Source organism: Macrobrachium rosenbergii, chromosome 16, assembly GCF_040412425.1.
Source record: "Macrobrachium rosenbergii isolate ZJJX-2024 chromosome 16, ASM4041242v1, whole genome shotgun sequence".
In the NCBI taxonomy this organism is placed as follows: Eukaryota; Metazoa; Arthropoda; class Malacostraca; order Decapoda; family Palaemonidae; genus Macrobrachium; species Macrobrachium rosenbergii.
The window spans coordinates 17,663,789-17,686,225 of record NC_089756.1 but is presented as its reverse complement, the minus strand read 5'-3'; the positions used below and the strand labels follow the sequence as shown (position 1 = coordinate 17,686,225).

Genomic DNA, 22,437 nt, shown 5'->3' with positions numbered 1-22,437 from the left:
ATAGAATCTAACTCTACAGCTTGGAACTAAAGAGCTTTAGCAATAGAACCTTGCCATAAAGCTTTAAACTAAAGACCTTTTGCAATAGAATCTAGCCATGGAGCTTAAAAGGAAAGACCTTTTGCAATAGAATCTTGCCATAGAGCCTAAAACTAAAGACCTTTTGCAATAGAATCTAGCTCTACAGCTTGGAACTAAAGAGCTTTTGCAATAGAATCTTGCCATAGAGCTTTAAACTAAAGACCTTTTGCAATAGAATCTAGCCATGGAGCTTAAAAGGAAAGACCTTTTGCAATAGAATCTAGCCATAGAGCCTAAAACTAAAGACCTTTTGCAATAGAATCTAGCTCTACAGCTTGGAACTAAAGAGCTTTTACAATAGAATCTTGCCATAGAGCTTTAATTTTGCCATAGAGCTTTAAACTAAAGACCTTTTGCAATAGAATCTAGCCATGGAGCTTAAAAGGAAAGACCTTTTGCAATAGAATCTAGCCATAGAGCCTAAAACTAAAGACCTTTTGCAATAGAATCTAGCTCTACAGCTTGGAACTAAAGAGCTTTTGCAATAGAATCTTGCCATAGAGCTTTAAACTAAAGACCTTTTGCAATAGAATCTAGCCATGGAGCTTAAAAGGAAAGACCTTTTGCAATAGAATCTAGCCATAGAGCCTAAAGCTAAAGACCTTCTGCAATAGAATCGAGCCATAGAGCTTAAAACTAAAGACCTTTTGCAATAGAATCTAGCCATAGAGCTTAGAAGCAAAGACCTTTTGCAAATAGAATCTAGCCATAGAGTTTGAACTAAAGACCTTCTGCAACAGAATCTAGCCATAGAGCTTAGAACTAAAGACCTTTTAAAATAGAATCTAGCCATAGAGCTTAAAACTAAAGATCTTTTGCAATAGAATCTAGCCATAGAGCTTAGAACTAAAGACCTTTTGCAATAGAATCTAGCCGAATAGCTTTGAACTAAAGACCTTTTGCAATAGAATCTTGTTATAGAGCTGAAAACTAAAGACCTTTTGCAATAGATTCTAACTATAGAGCGTGGAACCAAAGACCTTTTGCAACAGAATCTAGCCATAGAGCTTAGAGCTAAAGAACTTTTGCAATAGAATCTTGCCATAGAGCTTCGAACTAAAGACATTTTACAATAGAATCTTGCCATAGAGCTTAAAACTAAAAACGTTTTGCAATTGAATCTTGCCATAGAGCCTAAAACTGGAGACCTTTTGCAGTAGAATCTTGTCATGGAGCTTAAAACTAAAGGACTTTTGTAATAGAATCTAGCCATAGAGCTTGGAATCTAAGACTTTTGCAATAGAATCTAACCATAGAGCCTAAAACTAAAGACCTTTTGCAATAGAATCTAGCCATAGAGCTTGGAACTAGAGACCTTTTGCAACAGAACCTTCACAGAGCTTAGAATTAAAGACTTTGTGCAACAGAACTAGCCGAAAAGCTTAAGAATAACCAATCTGGTACCTATATAACTAGTCATATAGCTTACAACTAGCAGACGAATTCAAAACTAACGACCTTGGCGCCACAGAAAGATGGACCCTATTCATAAGGAACAAGCCCACAGGGACCATTAACTTGAAATTCAAGCTTCCAAAGAATATGGTGTTCTTTAAAAAGAACAAAAGGTCAAGGGAAATAGAGAATGAAGAGATCAACTATTACAAAAGAAAAAATAAATTAACAAATTAATAAAAAAAAAAATAGATCTACTAACTACCCTAGCGCCACTAAACTAGCTGAATGGCTAAGGAATAACGACACCAACTCACTTCATAAAAATCAATCTTTCATTGAGTTTCATCTGTTGGAGGTTCTTGGGGCTAAAATGGCAAGGAAGACTTTTAAGGTTAAAAAAAATCTCTGATCATACTAATCGAATAGCTTTGAACCGATGTCATAAAATGGATTTACGATCCTCAAATGGCGTTGAACTCACCTGGGTAGAATGGCTCAGAAAAAATATTTCTGACTGGGATCACCTATTTCAGTTGATGATCTATTTCGAAGGCAAAAGTTAAAAAATGACAGAGACATTTTGGCGTCAGTTGGTGTAATCTAAGACACCTGCATTACTGTGTAAAGTGCCATCTGTCCTGTAATGCAGGAAATTCGCAGTACAGAACATTAAGTAATTTCATTTGTAGACATTTTCCCACGTCCATTTTTCCAGACGTAGAATTCTGGAAACACTCCAGTCATCTGGATCTTCTATCCAATTCTCATCAACTAGATTAGACAGAAATTCGATTATGATTACTATCTCAATCATATTAAGATGTTCAAGCAAGTACACACGCCTAGAACCTCTTTCGCATTCCGGAAGTCTGCATCACGTATCCAGTAATTGCTCACCTTCCTTGTTTTGTTCCACCTTGCCCCCGGGGGACGCAGGCATTGGCCCATGTCCCAGTTTTGTGATGAGGTCTTCTAATGACATTGACATACCGATGGCAAGGGATGGTAGATTAACCCGCATTCTTTGATAACTGGTTGTTTTATGGTTGATTGAAAAAGAGGTCTTACCTGAAGTGAATTTCTGTTGAAAAAGCCTTAAGCAATATATTTCTTTCTTATAACGTATCTATTTTTTATGGAAGAAAAAAAGCTTGTATGAGAGAGAGAGAGAGAGAGAGATTTCAGACACTTACAGAATAGACATGTACTGTATATACATACTCTGAAATGCTTTGCATTGCTATGAAACATGGTCATAGGTAAACATACCTCACGCTAAGCCCTCGCCCCGTACAAAACATCGATTATTGCAATGATTAAAGAGTTCTGATAAAGAAGCAGATGTTTATCATTACATTAAACATTTATTTTGTAGTAAATTTACCAGAGACTTAAGAGTCTTTCTCAAGGAGCTAAAATATTCACAGCCGCTACCTCAGGATAAAAGTAACTTCCTTTAGGAATTGTTGTGCTGAGGTCACTCAAATTCCCATGCAGTATCATAAATAAAAACAAAGCTGAGAGAGAGAGAGAGAGAGAGAGAGAGAGAGAGAGAGAGAGAGAGAGAGAGAGAGAGAGAGAGAGAGAGAGAGAGGGGGGACAGACAGACAGAGAGAAATTATGAATGAAGGACTTAAAACGAATGTAGCAGCACTACCAATTCTTCTGAATGTTTTCAGTAAAGTACTTACTTATAAAGTGTATTTGTTACATTCAGAGGTGAAAGGAAAGAACAGTTTTTGTTTCGCCTGGTTTTTGTTTCATGACTGTCGCTTTTATTGTTAGTTAAACTAGCGCCTGACTATACTAATTTTAGTAGCTCGTGATTCTGTGATTCTTTGGACGCTATACTGTAAAGTGTTCAAAATGTTGCTTCTAACTCTTTCTAGGTCAAGAGGCTTATAATCTCCATTCGTTAAATTCTGATACTCTCTTTGTTGATGTAGCTATCTGATACAGCAAATTATAAGAAGTCATAAAGGCAACATGTCATAAAGAAAGTATAGTACAATCAAGGGGGAAAAATGACAAAAGTGTTGAATATTAAAAGTAATAATGGGTAAGCAACTTATCAAAAGAGGAACAATGCCGAACTGGACTCTGGGGTGTATGTGCAGAGGAAATATTTCAATATATATATATATATATATATATATATATATATATATATATATATATATATATATATATATATATATATGGTTTTTTATGTGTCTGTGCGTGATTACACGTTCATTTATAAACATACTGAAATAATTCCTCTGTCCATACACCCCAGAATCCAGTATAGTTCCTCTTCTGATAAGTTGTGCACCCATTATTACTTTTAATGTTCAACACTTTTGTAATTTTTTCCCCTTGATTGTACTATACTTCCTTTATGACATGTTGCCTTTATGATTTATTACAATTTACTGTATCAGATAGCTACATCAACAAAGAGAGTATCAGAATTTAACGAATGGATTATTATAACCCTCTATACATAGAAAGATTTACTGTAGAAGCAACATTTTGTCTACTGCGAGCGTTACAGAAAGGAAAGGGGTGGGGGCGGGGGGGTGGGGTTGAGGTGGACACGCAGTTTTGAGCTTCAGACAAATGACCTTGGCTAACTTACCTTCAGTGACTCTCTCTCTCTCTCTCTCTTAGATGTAAGTCACCTGTTTGTTCAATTACCAACCCGAGGCGAATGTCTTTCCTTGAAAAGATTATTGTTTGGGGATACTCCATCAATCTGAGGTAACAAAAACCTTTTGGGCAATGACAAGAGGAGTGACATGTTAGGAATTCTCTCTCTCTCTCTCTCTCTCTCTCTCTCTCTCTCTCTCTCTCTCTCTCTCTCTGTGGAGTCCTGCAGAATACAAAGAATTAGTTCACCTGACGTAACCTAAGTCTGCGTGCAAGAATCTGTTGCCGCCTCTGGCCATCGCTTCCCAGGAAGAAGTTAGCGAGGTGTGCCTTAACGCCAATTTAGGAAGAAGAAGAAGAAGAAGAAGAAGAAGAAGAAGAAGAAGAAGAAGAGGAAGAAGGTAAAGAGAAAGGCGTCTCGATTGGTTGGTTCGAGTAAGAGGTCCACATCAGGCTTCTTATTCCATTTAACACCTTACCATACTTGGGAAATAGGCCCCGAGTTGACATTAAGCCTATAAAGCAAACCAAGTTCAACAGACTGGAAAAATATAAGGGCACCGTTTTGAAGTATGATAGAAATCATAAAGAACTGTGGGGGCTTTGGACACACGCACACACACACACACAGAGAGAGAGAGAGAGAGAGAGAGAGAGAGAGAGAGAGAGAGAGAGAGAGAGAGAGAGAGAGAGAGAATAACTACCAATAAGAACAATCCAAAACTCTACTTTGTAGACTAATTTAGAAGACAGGAATTCATTAATTCGTAATGAGGCCGGGATCGATCCCGGTGAGGCAGGGTGATATATTGTTGTTTAGTTACAACTCGTTATGTTTTTACTGATCAAAGAAGTGAACTGGGTAAGTGATAGCTATTCGGGTGCGGTGGATCAGATAAGTGGGCTCCATTGCTGGGAGTTGCAGTACTTGATTTGTGATTGCAAGGTCCGTCGATTGTTCCAGCTTGCTCTCCATTAGTTCATTCAACTGAAACTGATACAAGGGAAAAAGCCTATGATGAATAGGCTATATATATATATATATATATATATATATATATATATATATATATATATATATATATACAGTATATATATATATATATATATATATATATATATGAGTATATATATATATATATATATATATATATATATATATATATATATATATATATATATATATATATATATATATATACTGTATATTCAAATATCATGCAACAAACTGCCTATGATATGGACTTTACTTGGAGATTGCTGACGCCCGAAGAGAATTATTTATGATTAATGTATCTACCCTAGCCAGGATTCGAACTTACAACTTTGGTTAAAATCCTTGATAATTATCAGGCGGATGCACTTATATTATTTACTCTGTTAGTATATGATTTCTACGGTAGAGTGGATTAAGTATTAAGAGGCTTTCTTCATTTTAATATCTAAGTGTTGTCACGTGATAAAAATGTATATATATATATATATATATATATATATATATATATATATATATATATATATATATATATATATATATATATATATATATATATATATATTTATATATATATTTATATATATATAAATATATATACATATATATATATATATATATATATATATATATATATATATATATATATATATATATATATACATATATATATATATATACAAATGACAATGCTTGAATGAATGTTGGTAGGTTTAAGAATAACTGGTAATGAATCTGCCATCAGGACTTTGGATTTATTTTTACGTGTATGGCTATTAATATGTGCCTAGATTTGGTATCTACTTAATCATGCGTATTGAAACAGATGAGCTAAGCAATGATGATGCCGTTGAAATATCTTCAATGCATAACTTCCAATTATATTTGTGATCGCATTTCTATAAGCAACGGGGTCTTCTAATATAGATGAGTTACCGTTATAATATGGTAATTCAAGTTTTCTGAGGTAAATTTAGCGTTATAGAAAACAAAACTTTTTACTTTTGGCTAACTAAACTAAAAGTCAATTTATTGAAAAAAAAAATATAAAATGAATAAATATAAATAAATTATCAATAGATTATTGAATAAACTAGTAGCCAAGCACACCATTTGGCATTATTTTACTTATGGACATTAATTGCTTTCAACATAAAATATAGGTTTTTCTGTTGTATTATGATGTGATTTGAATGATTTTGAGGTTTATTTCCATCGCAAATGAATACTTATCCTTCCCCGGCAAATGATATACTGTATACATAATTAATAAAATTACGACTTGTCAGAATACTGCACCCCCTCTCCATAGCTAATACGGCAAAACTGTAATCAGTAAACAGAGTTTTGCCGTATTAGCTATGGAGAGGGGTGCAGTATTCTGACAAGTCGTAATTTTATTAATTTTGTATATATCATTTGCCGGGGAAGGATAAGTATTCATTTGCGATGGAAATAAACCTCAAAATCATTCAAATCACATCATAATACAACAGAAAAACCTATATTTTATGTTGAAAGCAATTAATGTCCATAAGTAAAATAATACCATTACACTTTGTCTCGTGAAACTCCATCATATGGAAAAAAGTTCCCAGCAACAAGGTCTAGACTTTGTCCAACAAGGTCTAGAGAATATGAGATCTGCCCTTCCGCAACCCAAAGTAAGACCTCTCCCGCCCACCTTAGGTCGGACGTCAGATCTTCCCGAGGCTTTGGCCGCATCCAGACCTCTTCGACGTCGACCTGAGGCATCAAGAACAAACACAGAAACCATACGTTCACAAATACGTGCAAGTAGACATCAGCAAGAAATTAGGAAAAGACAGGTCACTGGTAGAGTTAATACACATTGAGAAGGGTTTGGCACAGGGGATAATGTCATCGAGTTCATTTTCACGTATCCCTGATAATGTAACTCCATTTCGAGGAAAAGATGGTAACTCTGCAGTAGGAACTAACCCCCACTGCAATGCTATTTTGCTTACCAGATAAGAATATGAATCATCAAAAGAAAATGTGGAAACCAGTGAAATAGAAAAAGTTACAGAAGAAGAAGGGTTACTTTATTTTGGTGGCTTCATTGTCCATAAGGTTCCACAGTAAACTTTCTTGTAACAAAAGTGCCTGCTGATGATGATTCTCTAAGGCTTGGTTCCCAGGATCTTATTTTTTGTCAGAATAAAGCTAATTCATTTGTATAAGGACTTTTTTTTTGCCGGAGATCGGGGTCCTAGAGGTAAGGTTCCTTCTGCTCCTAATCAGGTGGAAAAGGAGAACCTGCTCCTTAGCTCCTGAGAAATGAGTTGCCTCTCCTTCCTGGCACCTCGTAGGACCGCCCTGTTTTCGTTGGCCCGTCGGGATAGGTAGGGCATGACCTCCAGCATGCTTCCATAGGGAACAGACTTGTACACTAGGTACCCACAGTGAGCTGGGGATGAAAAACAATAGTTTTTCAGTTATGACATTAAATCATTTCATAACAGCACATAAAACGTATAAGCAAAGGTAATGTTTGTAATGCATAGTGTATGAAGATATCTATATCCGTTATGGGAATGGTACTGCAATTACTAAAAGTGTACGTATTCTTGTTGTTAATGCTCATTATTGTAGTGCTGCCACTATCTTTAAATACATATCCTGAAGTGGCTTCAGCCTATTTGTGCTGTCGACTTGGTAAAAAAGACTTTAATGGTGCTAACAAAAAGCAATGGTGTTAGAAGTTAGTTTATCTGCCTAGCTTCGCCTTCCCTAAACCTTGATATAAGTTACCATCGTCTGTCAACGAAAAAGCTGGATTACTGTTGCAATCTATTAATGACTACTTACATTGTCAGTGCTACGACTGACATCAGGAGTAATATATAATTGTATCTACAGTAGAAACAATAAATAAATACAGATAACCTTCCTTTCAATGAGTGGCAAATGAGACCCCACTCTTTGACAACCCGGGTCACTCTCCAACCTAGTTTTCTTCCATCGGCCCTAAGCATCAGTCTAAAAGAACCATTGACCTCTTTACTGACAACCCGGTAACCCTTCCCACCCTAATTTTCTTCCACCGGCCTTGAGCACCAGTCTAAAAGAACCAATGACCTTTTTACTGACAACCCGGCGCCTTTCCCTGCCTAATTTTCTTCCATCTGCCCTGAGCATCAGTCTAAAAGAACCATTGACATCTTTACTGACAACCCAGGCCTCCTTCCCACCCTAATTTTCTTCCACCGGCCTTGAGCATCAGTCTAAAAGAACCAATGACCTTTTTACTGACAACCTGGGTACCTTTCCCAGCCTAATTTTCTTCCATCGGCCCTGAGAATCAGGCTAAGAGAGCCATTGATCTCTTTACTGACAACCCGGTCACCCTTCCCACCCTAATTTTCTTCCACCGGCCTTGAGCATCAGTCTAAAAGAACCAATGACCTTTTTACTGACAACCCGGGCGCCTTTCCCAGCCTAATTTTCTTCCATCTGCCTTGAGCATCAGTCTAAAAGAACCATTGACTTCTTTACTGACAACCCGGTCACCCTTCCCACCCTAATTTTCTTCCACCGGCCTTGAGCACCAGTCTAAAAGAACCAATGGACTTTTTACTGACAACCCGGGCGCCTTTCCCAACCTAATTTTCTTCCATCTGCCCTGAGCACCAGTCTAAAAGAACCACTGACCTCTTTACCAACAACCCGGGCCCCCTTCCCTGCCTAGTTTTCTTCCATCGACCCTGAGAATCAGGCTAAGAGAGCCATTGAACTCTTCCCTGCAAATGAATTACAATCAAGCAGAGAAACTTAGAACTTAAAGCACCTTTTTGCTTACCTAAAGGAAGGGTGATATTCTCTGCCATACCGTAGACTTGGCCAAAGACCACATTACCCACGGTAGGGTCCAAACCCAGTTCCTCTATTTTGTTGGCCGCCAGCCGGACGGACTCTTCGTTGTGAGTGGCCACAATGATGGCCTTTCCTTCTGGGTCCTTCTGGATCTCTCGTAACATCACGTCCACCATGCTTTGAGACAGAAAGTGGATGGGCTTCGTGATGCGAGTTTAATTTCTATTTTGATTTGTGGGGCACTGGATCGGTATTATATTTTTTAATACTACTACGACTACTTTTGCCTCTGATAATAATGATGGCAATGATAATAGGGTTGACAATGATTATCACTTAAGAGAACAATTGCTTTTCATTACTGTGTTCTCTACAGGGAATGAAGATCAGCAGACCTTTTCATTTTTATCAGTATTGATTCAGTTAATCTCGTACGCTTTTTGTTCTCTGCCTCTAATATGAACATCGAAGACCAATTTTGCCGACTGTTTACTCATCCATGTTCTCACAGGAATGGTAATTCTATATTTCAGTTTGTAATAATTAGCAACGCAAATACCCAGTTCCCCTTTACCCGGAATATTAATCATGCTAACACTGAAAAATTCTTGAGATAATTTCATAGTTATTCGTCGCTTTCTAACTGTATAAACTAGGATAGGAATCACGCAACTCCAAATCTAATTGATAGGCACTAATCAAATTCCAACAAAATTTTAAATGACTGGAAAATTACATTTCACAAACAGTACGCCTATCTATACTGCTGTAGGCAGACTGTCGTTATTTCGATCAATGAAAGTGATTGTTGAAATCTTTCATGATATAAAATTCATTTGATATTAAGGCCCAGTTAAGTTTATTTTATTTGTTCACAAATATTTATAAAAATGGGCATTCCTTAAACTGATTGCGCTTTTCAACTGCATCTGCTGAAATGAAAATGCTGTTTTAAATCCCTTTTTAACAACTCGTATTTGTGATCGTAAACAATGTAATTCTAGCTTTAATGTGAACACGTCATGATAGTCACGTCTCTCGGGCACCTGATTGATAAGCATAATGTACGCCAGGTGACTGGAATATCTCTCTCTCTCTCTCTCTCTCTCTCTCTCTCTCTCTCTCTCTCTCTCTCTCTCTCTCTCTCTGTCGTTTATTAATCATAACTTTGAAATTGCCAACTCTTGGAATCTTGGCCCCTACAAAAGAATGTGTTCATTCTGGTAAAGAATCTCTCTCTCTCTCTCTCTCTCTCTCTCTCTCTCTCTCTCTCTCTCTCTCTCTCTCTCTCTCTCTCTCTCTCTCGGCAACGTACAGCAGTTTCCAAAAGCGTAAGAAGAGGGAATACCCATCAAGATGTCATGAATGAGATAAAAATAAAGAAAGAAAACCAGCAAACATTAGTCATTCAAAGTCTTTTATAACTCCAAAATACGATATAGTGAAATGGAATTTTTTGTATCCTATATAAGTATGAGGCACATATGATATCATTACTTTTAGAGGTATAAATTCCTATAAGACTCAGAGCAGAAAAATTCAGAGAGAGGTATTACTATTATTATTAATATTATTATTATTATTATTATTATTATTATTATTATTATTATTATTATTATTATTATTATTATTATTCGAAGAAGAAGAAGAAGAAGAAGAAGAAGAAGAAGAAGAAGAAGAAGAAGAAGAAGTGAGAGGAGGTAAAAGGAAATATATATTTCACATTTCATATATGAAATTTAAAAAAAGCAATTTACATTATCATACCTCATAATGACACCATTATTATTATTACTGAGATTTGCTTTTTCACTTTTCGTATTTAGCCCTCTGGACCTGGCTTCTGTAACCACCTAAGGTCCCTTGCTGGAAATTAATTGTATGCGTTCTGTTTTTTAATTGTTACATTTTTTTAATATTTTTACTATTCTCAATATTAGTACTGTCATTGCAGTTTTCATAATTATTGTTTTTACTACTACTACTTTAGCAACTGTGTGGATATTGCCGACTATAATTTTGTCTCGTGTATCTAGACTGCTTGTATTGTATTGCCTCTACTTTGTATATGCCATAGTAATAATGATAATAAAGAATATTATCACTATTATTATTATAATAATAATCCATTCTAACTGACATACCTGTTGTACACGGAACACGTGCCCTCGTAGGTGTCATTGACGGGGTCAGGGTGACCTTGTTCGAGGGCACAGGACCTCTCCCTCTCGAGGTAGGCTCCCCGCACGATCTTCACCCCAAATCCCACGTTGCCCAGGGCCTGGGCGAGGCGCAAGTCATGCTGCAAGTTCTGCAGCCCTGACTGAAAATTGCAAAAGAAGAAGGTGGAAATAGAGATTAAAAGATGAAGCTTTCGTAAAATATTTGTATTTAAAATTTTTGTTTTTGTAATATCAATTAGGCCCAAAAGAAAAAAATGTTATCAGCTAAAGTTTTGTGAAAGAATTGTAAAAAAAAATTAATATTAATTAGGCACAAAAGAAGAAAATGTTGTCTGTTATGTGAAAGAACTGTTAAAAATTTTTTTTAATTTTGTCAACTTCAGTTTTGTGAAAGAATTGTTAAAAAAAAGCATGTTTTTAGTATTCATTAGGCACAATGAAAGAAAATATTGTCAACTACTCTTTTGTGAAAGAATTGTTAAAATAATAATAGTAAAATTTTGAGAAATTAGGGCAGAAGATAAATAAATGAAATGCAAGAAATAAGGAAAATGAAACGGAGAATGGAAATTCTCAGTTACTCCTTCACATATGTTTGTATATATAAGTGGATAAATTAGCACAGGTTGATACGAACTCTCAGGAAAGGATGTGATCAAACTGACCATTTCATACGCACTCACAAACGCATGCACACGCGAATAATATAAATTTATATATGTATGTATATATATATATATATATATATATATATATATATATATATATACACACACATAAACATACATATATACATACATACATACATACATACATACATACATACATACATACATACATACATACATACATATCGAGGATACACCAATAGACAGACAAATATTCAAAATAAAATCTATTTAAAGAAAAGACTTCCCAAAAATGCAAATCCTCCGGAAAAACAGGAAACGTCTTCTGAACTCACGAACTGACGAGACAGTTAATCTTACCTTCAAGTACCCTTGGTAAGTATTCCAGATGAGGGTTTTCTGCCAGCATTGAAGACTTTCATCATGGCCAGAGTCAGGAGGTTGATGGCTGGATTTGTGTAGGTAAATTCAGCATCGACGGCTAAAATAACGTTCTCCTCCACACACTTCTCGCCTGCGGTGAGAGAAGGAGTTTCAGGCTCAGTAGTAGTAGTAATAATAATAATAATAATAATAATAATAATAATAATAATAATAATAATAATAATAATAATATCTTTGAAGAAGACCCCTCTTTGAGGCAAATCTCGTTGAAAAGAAAGGCTCTCTGGACGGAATACAGAGTGCCACTCTCTTCCACGAAATAATAATAATAATAATAATAATAATAATAATAATAATAATAATAATAATAATAATAATAATAATAAGCTGTAAATCTCTCCTAACCAAAGACAAATACCCTCTAATACCTCTTATAGAACTGAACTGCAGACCAATGAGACATCAGGCCAACACTCATCCACAGTGAAAATGGCGTTGGCCTGTTATCTCACTGGCCGGCGGTTCGAATCCCCGAGAAGGAAGTTTCCTTTAATGATAATAAACTCCAAAATTTGTATTGGTTACGATACCGAAAGGAATTCACCTAGATATCTAAGGAATTCACCTAGATATCTGGTCACTGAAGTTTTAGAAACTTGCTGGTCTGCTGCGAGATATGTGAAGGTATGCAACTGTATATGTTACTATGACATATTAAATGTACCCAGTCTTGGCTGTCTCCAAAGGCCGATCAAATATTGAATAAACTACTAAACCAACCTCTTGGAAGGAGAACGTTTCAGCTTGAAAGTTGCAAAATATTGCCATAAAAAAAAAGACAAAATTGTTCTGCAAACACTAACCAAGCATGTATAATCTCGGCAGCGATTCCACCAGCTGTTGGTAATCGTCTTCGTCCAATCCCAGAAACTCCAAGGATGAATAGACCTCAGGTAATGTTCCCTCTTTGAAACCGTCCTTACCAGAGGCCTCCATCAGCATTGCCAACACCCTCACTGCCTCTGCTCGCTTCTCCTCGCTCAGGGACATGTAAGCTGTGGATATCCTAGCCTTTGGAAAGGGAATGTCTGCTTAGAAGCAGGCAATAACAAAAGAAATAATAACACTTATCTAGACTGCAACTACTTTTTTTTCAAAATGGAGCAGGATCTGTCACGCAAAAACCTCGTCACTGATGTAGAGAAAAGAAATTTTCAAATTAGACACAGGCAAGAGAAGATAAGAAAGCAAGCCAATGGGAATATTGCATATAAAAAAATATGCTGTTGTTGGTAACAATGTTTCAAAGGCGTATGTCATGTCACCCGATGTTCAGTTTCGCTTCAGGGAATAAATTTTTCGGTAGGCTACATTCGCGTGGACACAGAGGAGGACGAGCGTGAGTCCGCACCGAACTCAGTAATGAGGGACGATAATTACCGTCATTTATTCCTCATTTACCACGTCTCTTAAATCATTTCCACAGACGAAGTCATTCTTTCGCCCTTGTACGTGTGTGTGTGTGTGTGAGTATGGCTGAGTATCTGTTTGTCTGAGCTTTACCACAATACCTCGACAACGGTTGGGTGATTTTTTAGGGGGAAATTCTGGGAAAGCACTCTTTGGGTGACCCTTTTCAGAGAGTTACCTATTTGTGGGTATCGAGGTATGCTCCTTACCGGGTTGGTATACACCAAGGAATTGAATTACCAAGTTTATTTGTCCACTGCAAAATCAACCGACTAAGGAAAAGTATCTTCCATGGATGAAAATTCTTGCATTTTCCTCAAAGCATACCAAAACTTAGCAGTAGCAGACTGCAAGATCAAATCGGAGCAATAAATACAATGTTACATTTGATCATCATATATCCCATACATAACGAGAAGATAATTACCGCATACATGATGAGAATCATTATTTCATTTATTCATTCATGTTCTTTGTGGCGGAGGATTAGTGCTTTTATATCTTGTATCTAAAAAGAATCCCAGTCTTAGGTCATTTATCTAAAAAGAATCATTATTTTCGTGCTTCTAGATCGTCTTTCTAATCAGATCCATTATCTCAGGTCTCTCGCCTACTATGAATTTCTACTCTAGCTTTCTTACAAGACAAGAATAAATGTTCTGGATCTCTTACACGACGAGAATATCTGTTCTATGTTTCCTAATTAATGAGCATCATTATTTTGAGTCTCTTGTCTAATAAGAATCATTACAATAGGCATCCTACTCACTGAGAAACATTATCTTAGGTTTTTCTCTTATTCCTTACCAGGACATCGGCGGAGAGATGAGCTGTGTGCTTAGTTTGACAGATGGGCGTGGAACGTCGACATAGGCTGTGCCTTTTGGCCATCTCGATAAGGAACAACGTCTTATCCAAATTCTTGCGGTACATGGCCTCACTACAGGCGACGAAAACGGGAGAAAGAGGGTGATGATGATAAAGGGCAATTACAGTAAGGATACTGAGCTTGATACTTGAGGGAAACATGTTATGAATTCATCAAAATCCGTTATTTAGGTAGAATTAATCCCTTTCCATAATTTGCTCTTGATGATAACTCAAGTCTTAAATGGTTTGTGAAAAGTTTTCGTTTGGTATTTTTGTATTTTTTAAGATCCATCCTGAGAAGGGCTGTTTGTTGAGGGTGCAACGGACGGAAGCGCATTTGCGAGAGAAAAAGAGAGAGAGAGAGAGAGAGAGAGAGAGAGAGAGAGAGAGAGAGAGAAGGGATGGGAGGGTGAGAAAAAGAGTTAACATTCACTGAAGGTCTATAACAAAAGACTCCAGAAAAATCAGATGAAAAATATAACGAGCAAGAAACAGAAAATAGATTCAAATGTCTAGTGATCTATATCTGAGTCATACAGACGCTGATGTCTACAGTTTCAACAGCGTAATAGATCTCTCTCTCTTCCCTTAGTGAACACTCACAGGTCATGTCCTTCCCCGACGTCCGTCTCCAGCATGGGAGCCACCATGAGCTTCACGTTGACCTCGTGGAGGCTACGGCTGATGGCTGCCAGTTTTTCCTCGCTGTCTCCGGCCACGAACTGGTTATAAAATGGAGCCACGAAGATGCTCAGTAGCTTTTCTCCCAAAATCCGTTCGCCGAGGGTCAGCAACTGGAAGGAGAAGGACACTGATTGGTAAACTGATCGGAATACTTTGCATAAACAGGGAAAGACTCATGTCTCTCTGCAGCGTCCCTTCGGCCCCTATCTGCAAACCCGTTCATTCCTTTTACTCTACCTCCGTTCCTATTCTCTTTCTTCCATCATCACCCTCTCCTAACATTTGTTTCAACATTATTTTCAACGCTGAATGACCTCAAAGGTCCTAGCGCTTGGCCTTTGGTCCAAATTTTCTATTTCAGTTCAAATAAACAGGAAATAATATAAGATTTATTACTGACTGGATTTGCTTCAGCTAACTTACTCTGAGGCTGTGGTTGACGAGGATATCTACTGCACATGCGTTGAGGACGAGAAGACCCCTCATTAGCTCTTTGGTCTTCTTGTGCTTGAAAGCAAAGGAATGACTGCTGAAATCCAGTTTCCATGCTGACTGCCCGCTCGGCACTGTCAAAGGAGATATTGGGTCAGCTATTCGCTGTTTATGTTAAGTTCATGAAAATGTTCTGACATTTGTATACACCTGCCTTACGTTTTCTATGCGAGGTAATGCTATACTACGCGCATGCGTGACATCAATTTTGTCACCAGCAATGGCTACTTTCCACAAGTGTTGTCATAAGGGTGAAACGTGGCAGAAAACATGACAACGCCTCAGTAATTTATATACCTGCGGTGACATCTTCCATTTTCACGGTGGACATGTGACGAGAAGCTGCTTGACTGGCGAAAGAGGAGGTCTGAGCGAGGCGCACTCGATGCTCGATGCTGTCAGCTCTGGAAGCTGCTGCATCGCAGGATTGAAAATGGTTGAATAAATCTGCTTTATGAAATTTGTTAAAGGTAAACAACGTCGTCCTTTTAAGGAAGCTTCTGTTAACTATCAATTTGGGGATGATCCTTCTGACAGCTATTGAAATTATTGCTATGAAACATTGGCACTATCTTACCATTACAGCTAGAGTTAAATAATAATAATAATAATAATAATAATAATAATAATAATAATAATAATAATAATAATAATAATAATAATAATAATAATAATAATAATAATAATAACCATTAGATAGAGCACAAAATACTTCAGAGTCTCATTTACTTTCACAGTGGACCAACCAGCCATATCAATATCTTAATCTTCAGATTTTTCACTTTGCCGATTTTATGACGTCTGATTTCGTAATATACTTTAGAGTAAATACAGTTTATATATATATATATATATATATATATATATATATATATATATATATATATATATATATATATATATATAGAAGGACAGGGTGACAAGGAGATAGCTGGTCATCAAAAGGTGATACATTTATTGCCGACGCGTTTCGTAACAACATAGTTACATCATCAAGGCTAAAAGAGAAAACAACACAAATTAAAAACACATGGAATATAACTTTGACTTTAAGAGTCTCAACAAATTATACGAAACTTACATTAAAACAAAACAAGATTTAAAAGCACCTGCTAGACTAAAGGCTGAAGGCTGAATGATTCGGAAAGGAGGAGAGGCAGCGAAGAAATACGGCTCAAGCCAGAAACAGCTGTATAGAGGTGGTGTGATTGTTCAACTTAGGCACTAACTGCTTGATAAATAATGACTCTAAGATAAGCAGTTCGTGTAAACGGCTTGTTTGGCCCAAGACAGAGAAGTCAGAATAGTTAATGCTGGTGTTACAAATTTTTGTGTGATTTCTGATATTAGAAAATTCGGGATTGGACAATCTGCAGCCAGTACAATGGCTGACACCATTATGTGAATCAGCTCTGACCTTGAGCAATCGCTTAGTCGAACCTACGTAAGTCCCCAAATTACATCTGGGGCAAGTATATTTATATACGACTGAGGATTGCAATAATGGGCAGATTTTGTCTTTAAATTTAAAAAGTGATCCTATTGTAGGGGATTTTTTGGAATTAAAATAACTTGCAAAATATTAAAGTGTTTTTCAATTGCAGACTTGAGATTCCTTCTAAATTTGTCATCTTGGATGTATGGAATACTGGCATACAGTTTCTTTCGTGGAACAGTGCTTATGGAAGGGAGTCTGATAGTTTCTTATTTAGAAAATTCTTGCAATGTCTGAAGAAAACATGTGAGGGAAACCAGTTATCGGTAAAATATTTATACAAGAACAAAATTTCTTTATGATATGAATCCCAGGAAGAGGTTAGAGTGTAAGCCCGATGAAGCAGGGTAAAAATTGAATTGAGTTTAAAATGAAAAAAACAAGCACTATAAAAGTTTGAACCCAGACCTGAGAAAGTCATTTTTCTAAAAACGGAAGTGTTAAAACTATTACCATGTCGAAACACCAAAACATCCAAAAATGGCAACCGATCGTTTTCCTCTCTCTCTAATGTAAACTTGATATTCGGATGTAATTCATTAATGTACGAGAGGAACTGGTCAGCATGGAAAGCTGATTTAACAATCACACCACCTCTATACAGCTGTTTCTGGCTTGAGCCGTATTTCTTCGCTGCCTCTCCCTCCTTTCCGAATCATTCAGCCTTCAGCCTTTAGTCTAGCAGGTGCTTTTTAAATCTTGTTTTGTTTTAATGTAAGTTTGGTATAATTTGTTGAGACTCTTAAAGTCAAAGTTATATTCCATGTGTTTTTAATTTGTGTTGTTTTCTCTTTTAGCCTTGATGATGTAACTATGTTGTTACGAAACGCGTCGGCAATAAATGTTTCACCTTTTGATGACCGGCTATCTCCTTGTCACCCTGTCCTTCTATGTGCTGTGGCCCGCTTGCGCCAACGTATTCTGTCTTATATATATATATATATATATATATATATATATATATATATATATATATATATATATATACATACATATATATATATATATATATATATATATATATATATGTATATATATATATATAAATACCTATGTGTATATATATATATATATATATATATATTGTATGTGTATATATATATATATATATATATATATATATATATATATATATATATATATATATATACAGTATATAGTATATATAGTTATATGTGTGTGTGTGTGTTATGCCAGATAGATAACATGCATAGATTAAAAACGATGATCTACCAACATTTAAAACTATAACCACAGCGGAACAAAAGCCTCGAAACGACTTATCGCAACCTTGCCTTACCTATCTTCCAATGTGGAGTGACAGCAGACCGAACAAGTAGTGCAGGTCTGAAGAATTGTGTACGACCGAACATCACTGCTGAAATATATATGAACTATATTTTATGTATATAAAGAATAGATATTCTAGTAGACCTACTGAATCCGTCTGCGACTGTTTAATCATCAGGAAAGTCAATGAAACCGTTAATTTCGTTTCCAAAGACGTTTTATGATCCTTTGAAACTTTGGTATATACCTTAACGACAAAGACCAAGGTATATTCTATATACATAAAGAATACAGATTCTTGTAGGCCTAGTGAAACCATTATTTTAATTCCAAAAATGTTTTGTGATCACTGGACGACAAAGACCAAGTAATATTTTGTGTATATAAAGAATAAATATTCTAGTAGGCCTAGTGAATTCGTCTGCGACTGTTTAACCACCAGGCAATTCAACTAACAATCTCTCTATGAAACCGTCATTTTTATTTCCAAAAAATGTTTAGTCATCCTTTGAAACTTTGGTATATCGTTAATGACAAAGACCAAGTTATATTATATATATATATATATATATATATATATATATATATATATATATACATATATATATATATAATTAATATTCTTATAGGCCTAGTGAATTCGTCAGCGATTGTTCAGTCACCAGGAAAGTCAACTACCAACCTGTCAATGAAACCGTTAATTCGATTTCCAAAGATGTTTTATGATCACTGGAAAATCTGGTATATAATCTGTCACTCGAATATTACTTAAATGCTCACCTCTTGAAGCAGATCAAGACACAAAGGACTAATCGCTTGAAGTTCTCGCAAGGTTTATGAATTCTCGAGCTCTTTCAAAAAATGCTAGCAAAATCGAGGAACTGATAAGATGTTGGCTGCAATATTCGCGAGCTATCAAAGTAGTACTTCCCTTGGGTAATGGTGTTTATCACAAATTTTCTTGAAAACGAGGACTTTGTTTTCAATAAAATCCTACTGTCACAGTTGCTGTCGAGGTTATCAGGTGATATTTTCTCACGCCAAATCAAGTGTTATCATGGGCATTGTTGTATCGCCCCCTCCTTTCTCTGTCTGTCTCTCTCTCTACCTCACCCCATCCCCGCTTTCTCTCAGCCCCATCCCATTTCCGTTCTCTCTCTCTCTCTCTCTCTCTCTCTCTCACGCACACACACACAGTTTTATGTTTTGATTGATAACCTGTCTTAAGCTGGTTTCGAAAACTTGGCTAGTACTCACATGTAACATATTTTCGCAATATAACAAAAATTATGCAAATTAGTAAGTTCGAACAACAGTGAAATGTGGCCTACAGCGTAATAAGATGAAGGGCAGAAGAACAATTAGATATGGCCTAAATCACAATACGTAATACAGTGATCCGCATGTACAGTGAATCACTGCAACACTACAGTAAGCGCCTAAAGATGTTTCTGTTCTCCCTGAAGAGACTGTATTGCGGTGAATCTTATAATCAGAAGAATTAAAAAAAAATTGGTAGGCTTCCGTGAATGTGAAGTGAAATTAATTATTTACCCCGTTCTGCGCCGTTGTTACCGTTAGCAAACATCTATTTTCGGCTGAGGAACTGACCCTTGGGAACTTGAAAGGATAAGTCCTTTAATAGGTGCTCTACTGAGAAAGTGCTTTAAAGAACAAGTACTTTCAGAAATAGTGCTTTATGGAACAATTGCTTTAAAGAACAAGTACTTTCAAAAATAGTGCTTTATGGAACAATTGCTTTAAAGAATAAGTACTTTCAAAAACAGTGCTTTATGGAGCAATTGCTTTAAGAGCAAGTACTTTAAAGAACACGTGATCCAGAATACAAGCGCTCTAAAGAGCGAGTACTTTCAAGAATAAGCCTTCTATTTAGTAAGTGCGTGAGAGGGCGAATGCTTTAAAGAACAGGCAACTCAAAATACAATTGCTTTAAAGTGCAAGTGTCCAAGAAACAAGTGATTCCAAGAGCATGTGCTCTAAGCAACGAGATAACCATATCTTGCTTTTACAAAATCCGTTTATCCGTTCAGGAGATATTTTGTCAATGCATGCCACATAAACTTGGCCAAAAATGTAACATCTTACCGACATTTTTTAATCCATCTTGATAACTTTCTTGATACCACCTCAGCTTAAAATTTAGACGGGGGAGACTCGTATACTTTAGGATAATTACCAGCTATTAATATCATTCATAACTATAGCTCACAGAGTGACAGATTCACTAATCTAAAAGCAAAAGAGGAAGAAGTAATTAGTATCAAACAAAGGAAAACGATCAGGCAAAAGAATAAAGAAAGGAAGATATACAACTGAAAGAATGGATATTGACCTACTTAAATAATACGACAGGTACTAACTGATTATTACCGATTAGGCAAAAGGAGAATACATAACTGAGAGAATGGATTTTGACCTTAAATAATACTGATTATCACGCCATAACAAAAACAACCACAAAGATTCATATTAAATATGATTGCAAATTAGAAAGCAATTTAACAGAGGCACTGCAGACGAAATACATGAGACCTGCCGTGGTAAAACTTCTATAAAAAAAAAAAAAAAATTATTGAAGCAACCTGTAATTGGGAGCGGTCAGATAATACTACCACCTCGTCAGATTCCACGATGAGTACTAACTGTCAACTGCGCCGTCACAGAAAGCCACGTCGATTAATACAGTTTTCTGTCTTGTGTAGTGCAGGAGATAATTTGCCCTTGACAGCGAGGCCAGTGATAAAACAAATATGGTCTGAGAAGTAATGCAAGAAAGGTACAAAGAGAGAGAGAGAGAGAGAGAGAGAGAGAGAGAGAGAGAGAGAGAATATTTCCAAATACATTACGTGCTTGTGAATTTACCTTAATCTCTCTCTCTCTTTCTGTTTGTACGTAATTTTTATCACAATATGTCACCTGATAACCACTGATGGGAAATTACTTGTGTTTTTGATTTTTTAACTGTTTGTGTGAAGAAGCGATAACGATTAAAAAAAAATAACATGGTTGTATAAGGATTCTTTGATTGTTCTGAACTTTCAACATATATCGATAAGAATATTTTTCCTAACAAAAAAACTGGCTCAGACTTGTTAGGCATACTCGTTAGTTAATCTTTAAATAAAACTTACACGACTAACGACAAGAATAAAAGTAAGAAACACAGGCTGTCTTTGAAGCAACAGGTGATCGAGAGTTTCAGGGAAATGGAGCAGAGATTATTCCGTAAAAAAAATTTGGTGCCGTCTGTTTTATTTTAAACGAAGGCTGGTTCCAAAGAAAGGCTGACGCATTGATTCGTGGAGGAAACCCCTGTGGTAGAAACTTCTCATACACCAAAACAGGAGATTCATCAATAGTGCGTCGAAGTCCTTCACACGCACTGCGCCATTCGAGTGTATCTTGCACCCACTCTCTTGCATCATGAATATTAGGGCCCATCATTTCCAGTACCTACTCCATGCTACCTGTCCAGTATTACGGCAGTCCACCTCTCTTCCACCCTCCTAACATTCCGGATTATAACTTCTTTTCACCATCCTGTCGTCCCCCATTCTTTCCACATGACCGGAACACCTCAAAACACTGATCTACCCATTTATTCATCTAACCTTTCTGAAATTTCTGCACAACGTCACACTTTTCAGCCTTTCAATCATCCTTCCTACACCAGGTTTAAAGTGCAAAAGTTCATTTCAGCAATTTCAATATGTTTTATTCATTTGCAATTAATATTCATACTTCACTTTCATATAGGAGAGTCGGCTCTACAGTTCCTTTATATTCCCACCTTGGCTTCCGTAAATCACACCCCGCTGCATTTCTCGTTTCACCTATTCTCTAACATGAGTTTTCCCTCATTCTACCATCATCCATTATATTCACTAACTATATATGTATGCTTCCGTTAACCCTTATAACTTCACTCTTGCTCAGATTTACTCTCAACTCTCCTCTCTCTGACTTCTTCTATGTGTT

General features: G+C 36.4%; 1 protein-coding gene across 1 annotated transcript; it reads right to left on the bottom strand.

Annotated features, from left to right (window-relative positions):
- Positions 1–7,153: 7,153 nt before the first annotated feature.
- LOC136847129 (hydroxyproline dehydrogenase-like) lies at positions 7,154–21,190 on the bottom strand. The gene is given in 12 exon segments (XM_067118485.1): positions 7,154–7,535; positions 8,928–9,118; positions 11,086–11,264; positions 12,114–12,155; positions 12,158–12,267; positions 13,001–13,208; positions 14,415–14,547; positions 15,081–15,271; positions 15,585–15,727; positions 15,951–16,067; positions 18,449–18,526; positions 21,103–21,190. Coding segments are annotated over 11 exon segments (1,557 nt in total). The 5' UTR covers positions 18,522–18,526; positions 21,103–21,190; the 3' UTR covers positions 7,154–7,365.
- Positions 21,191–22,437: the final 1,247 nt, after the last annotated feature.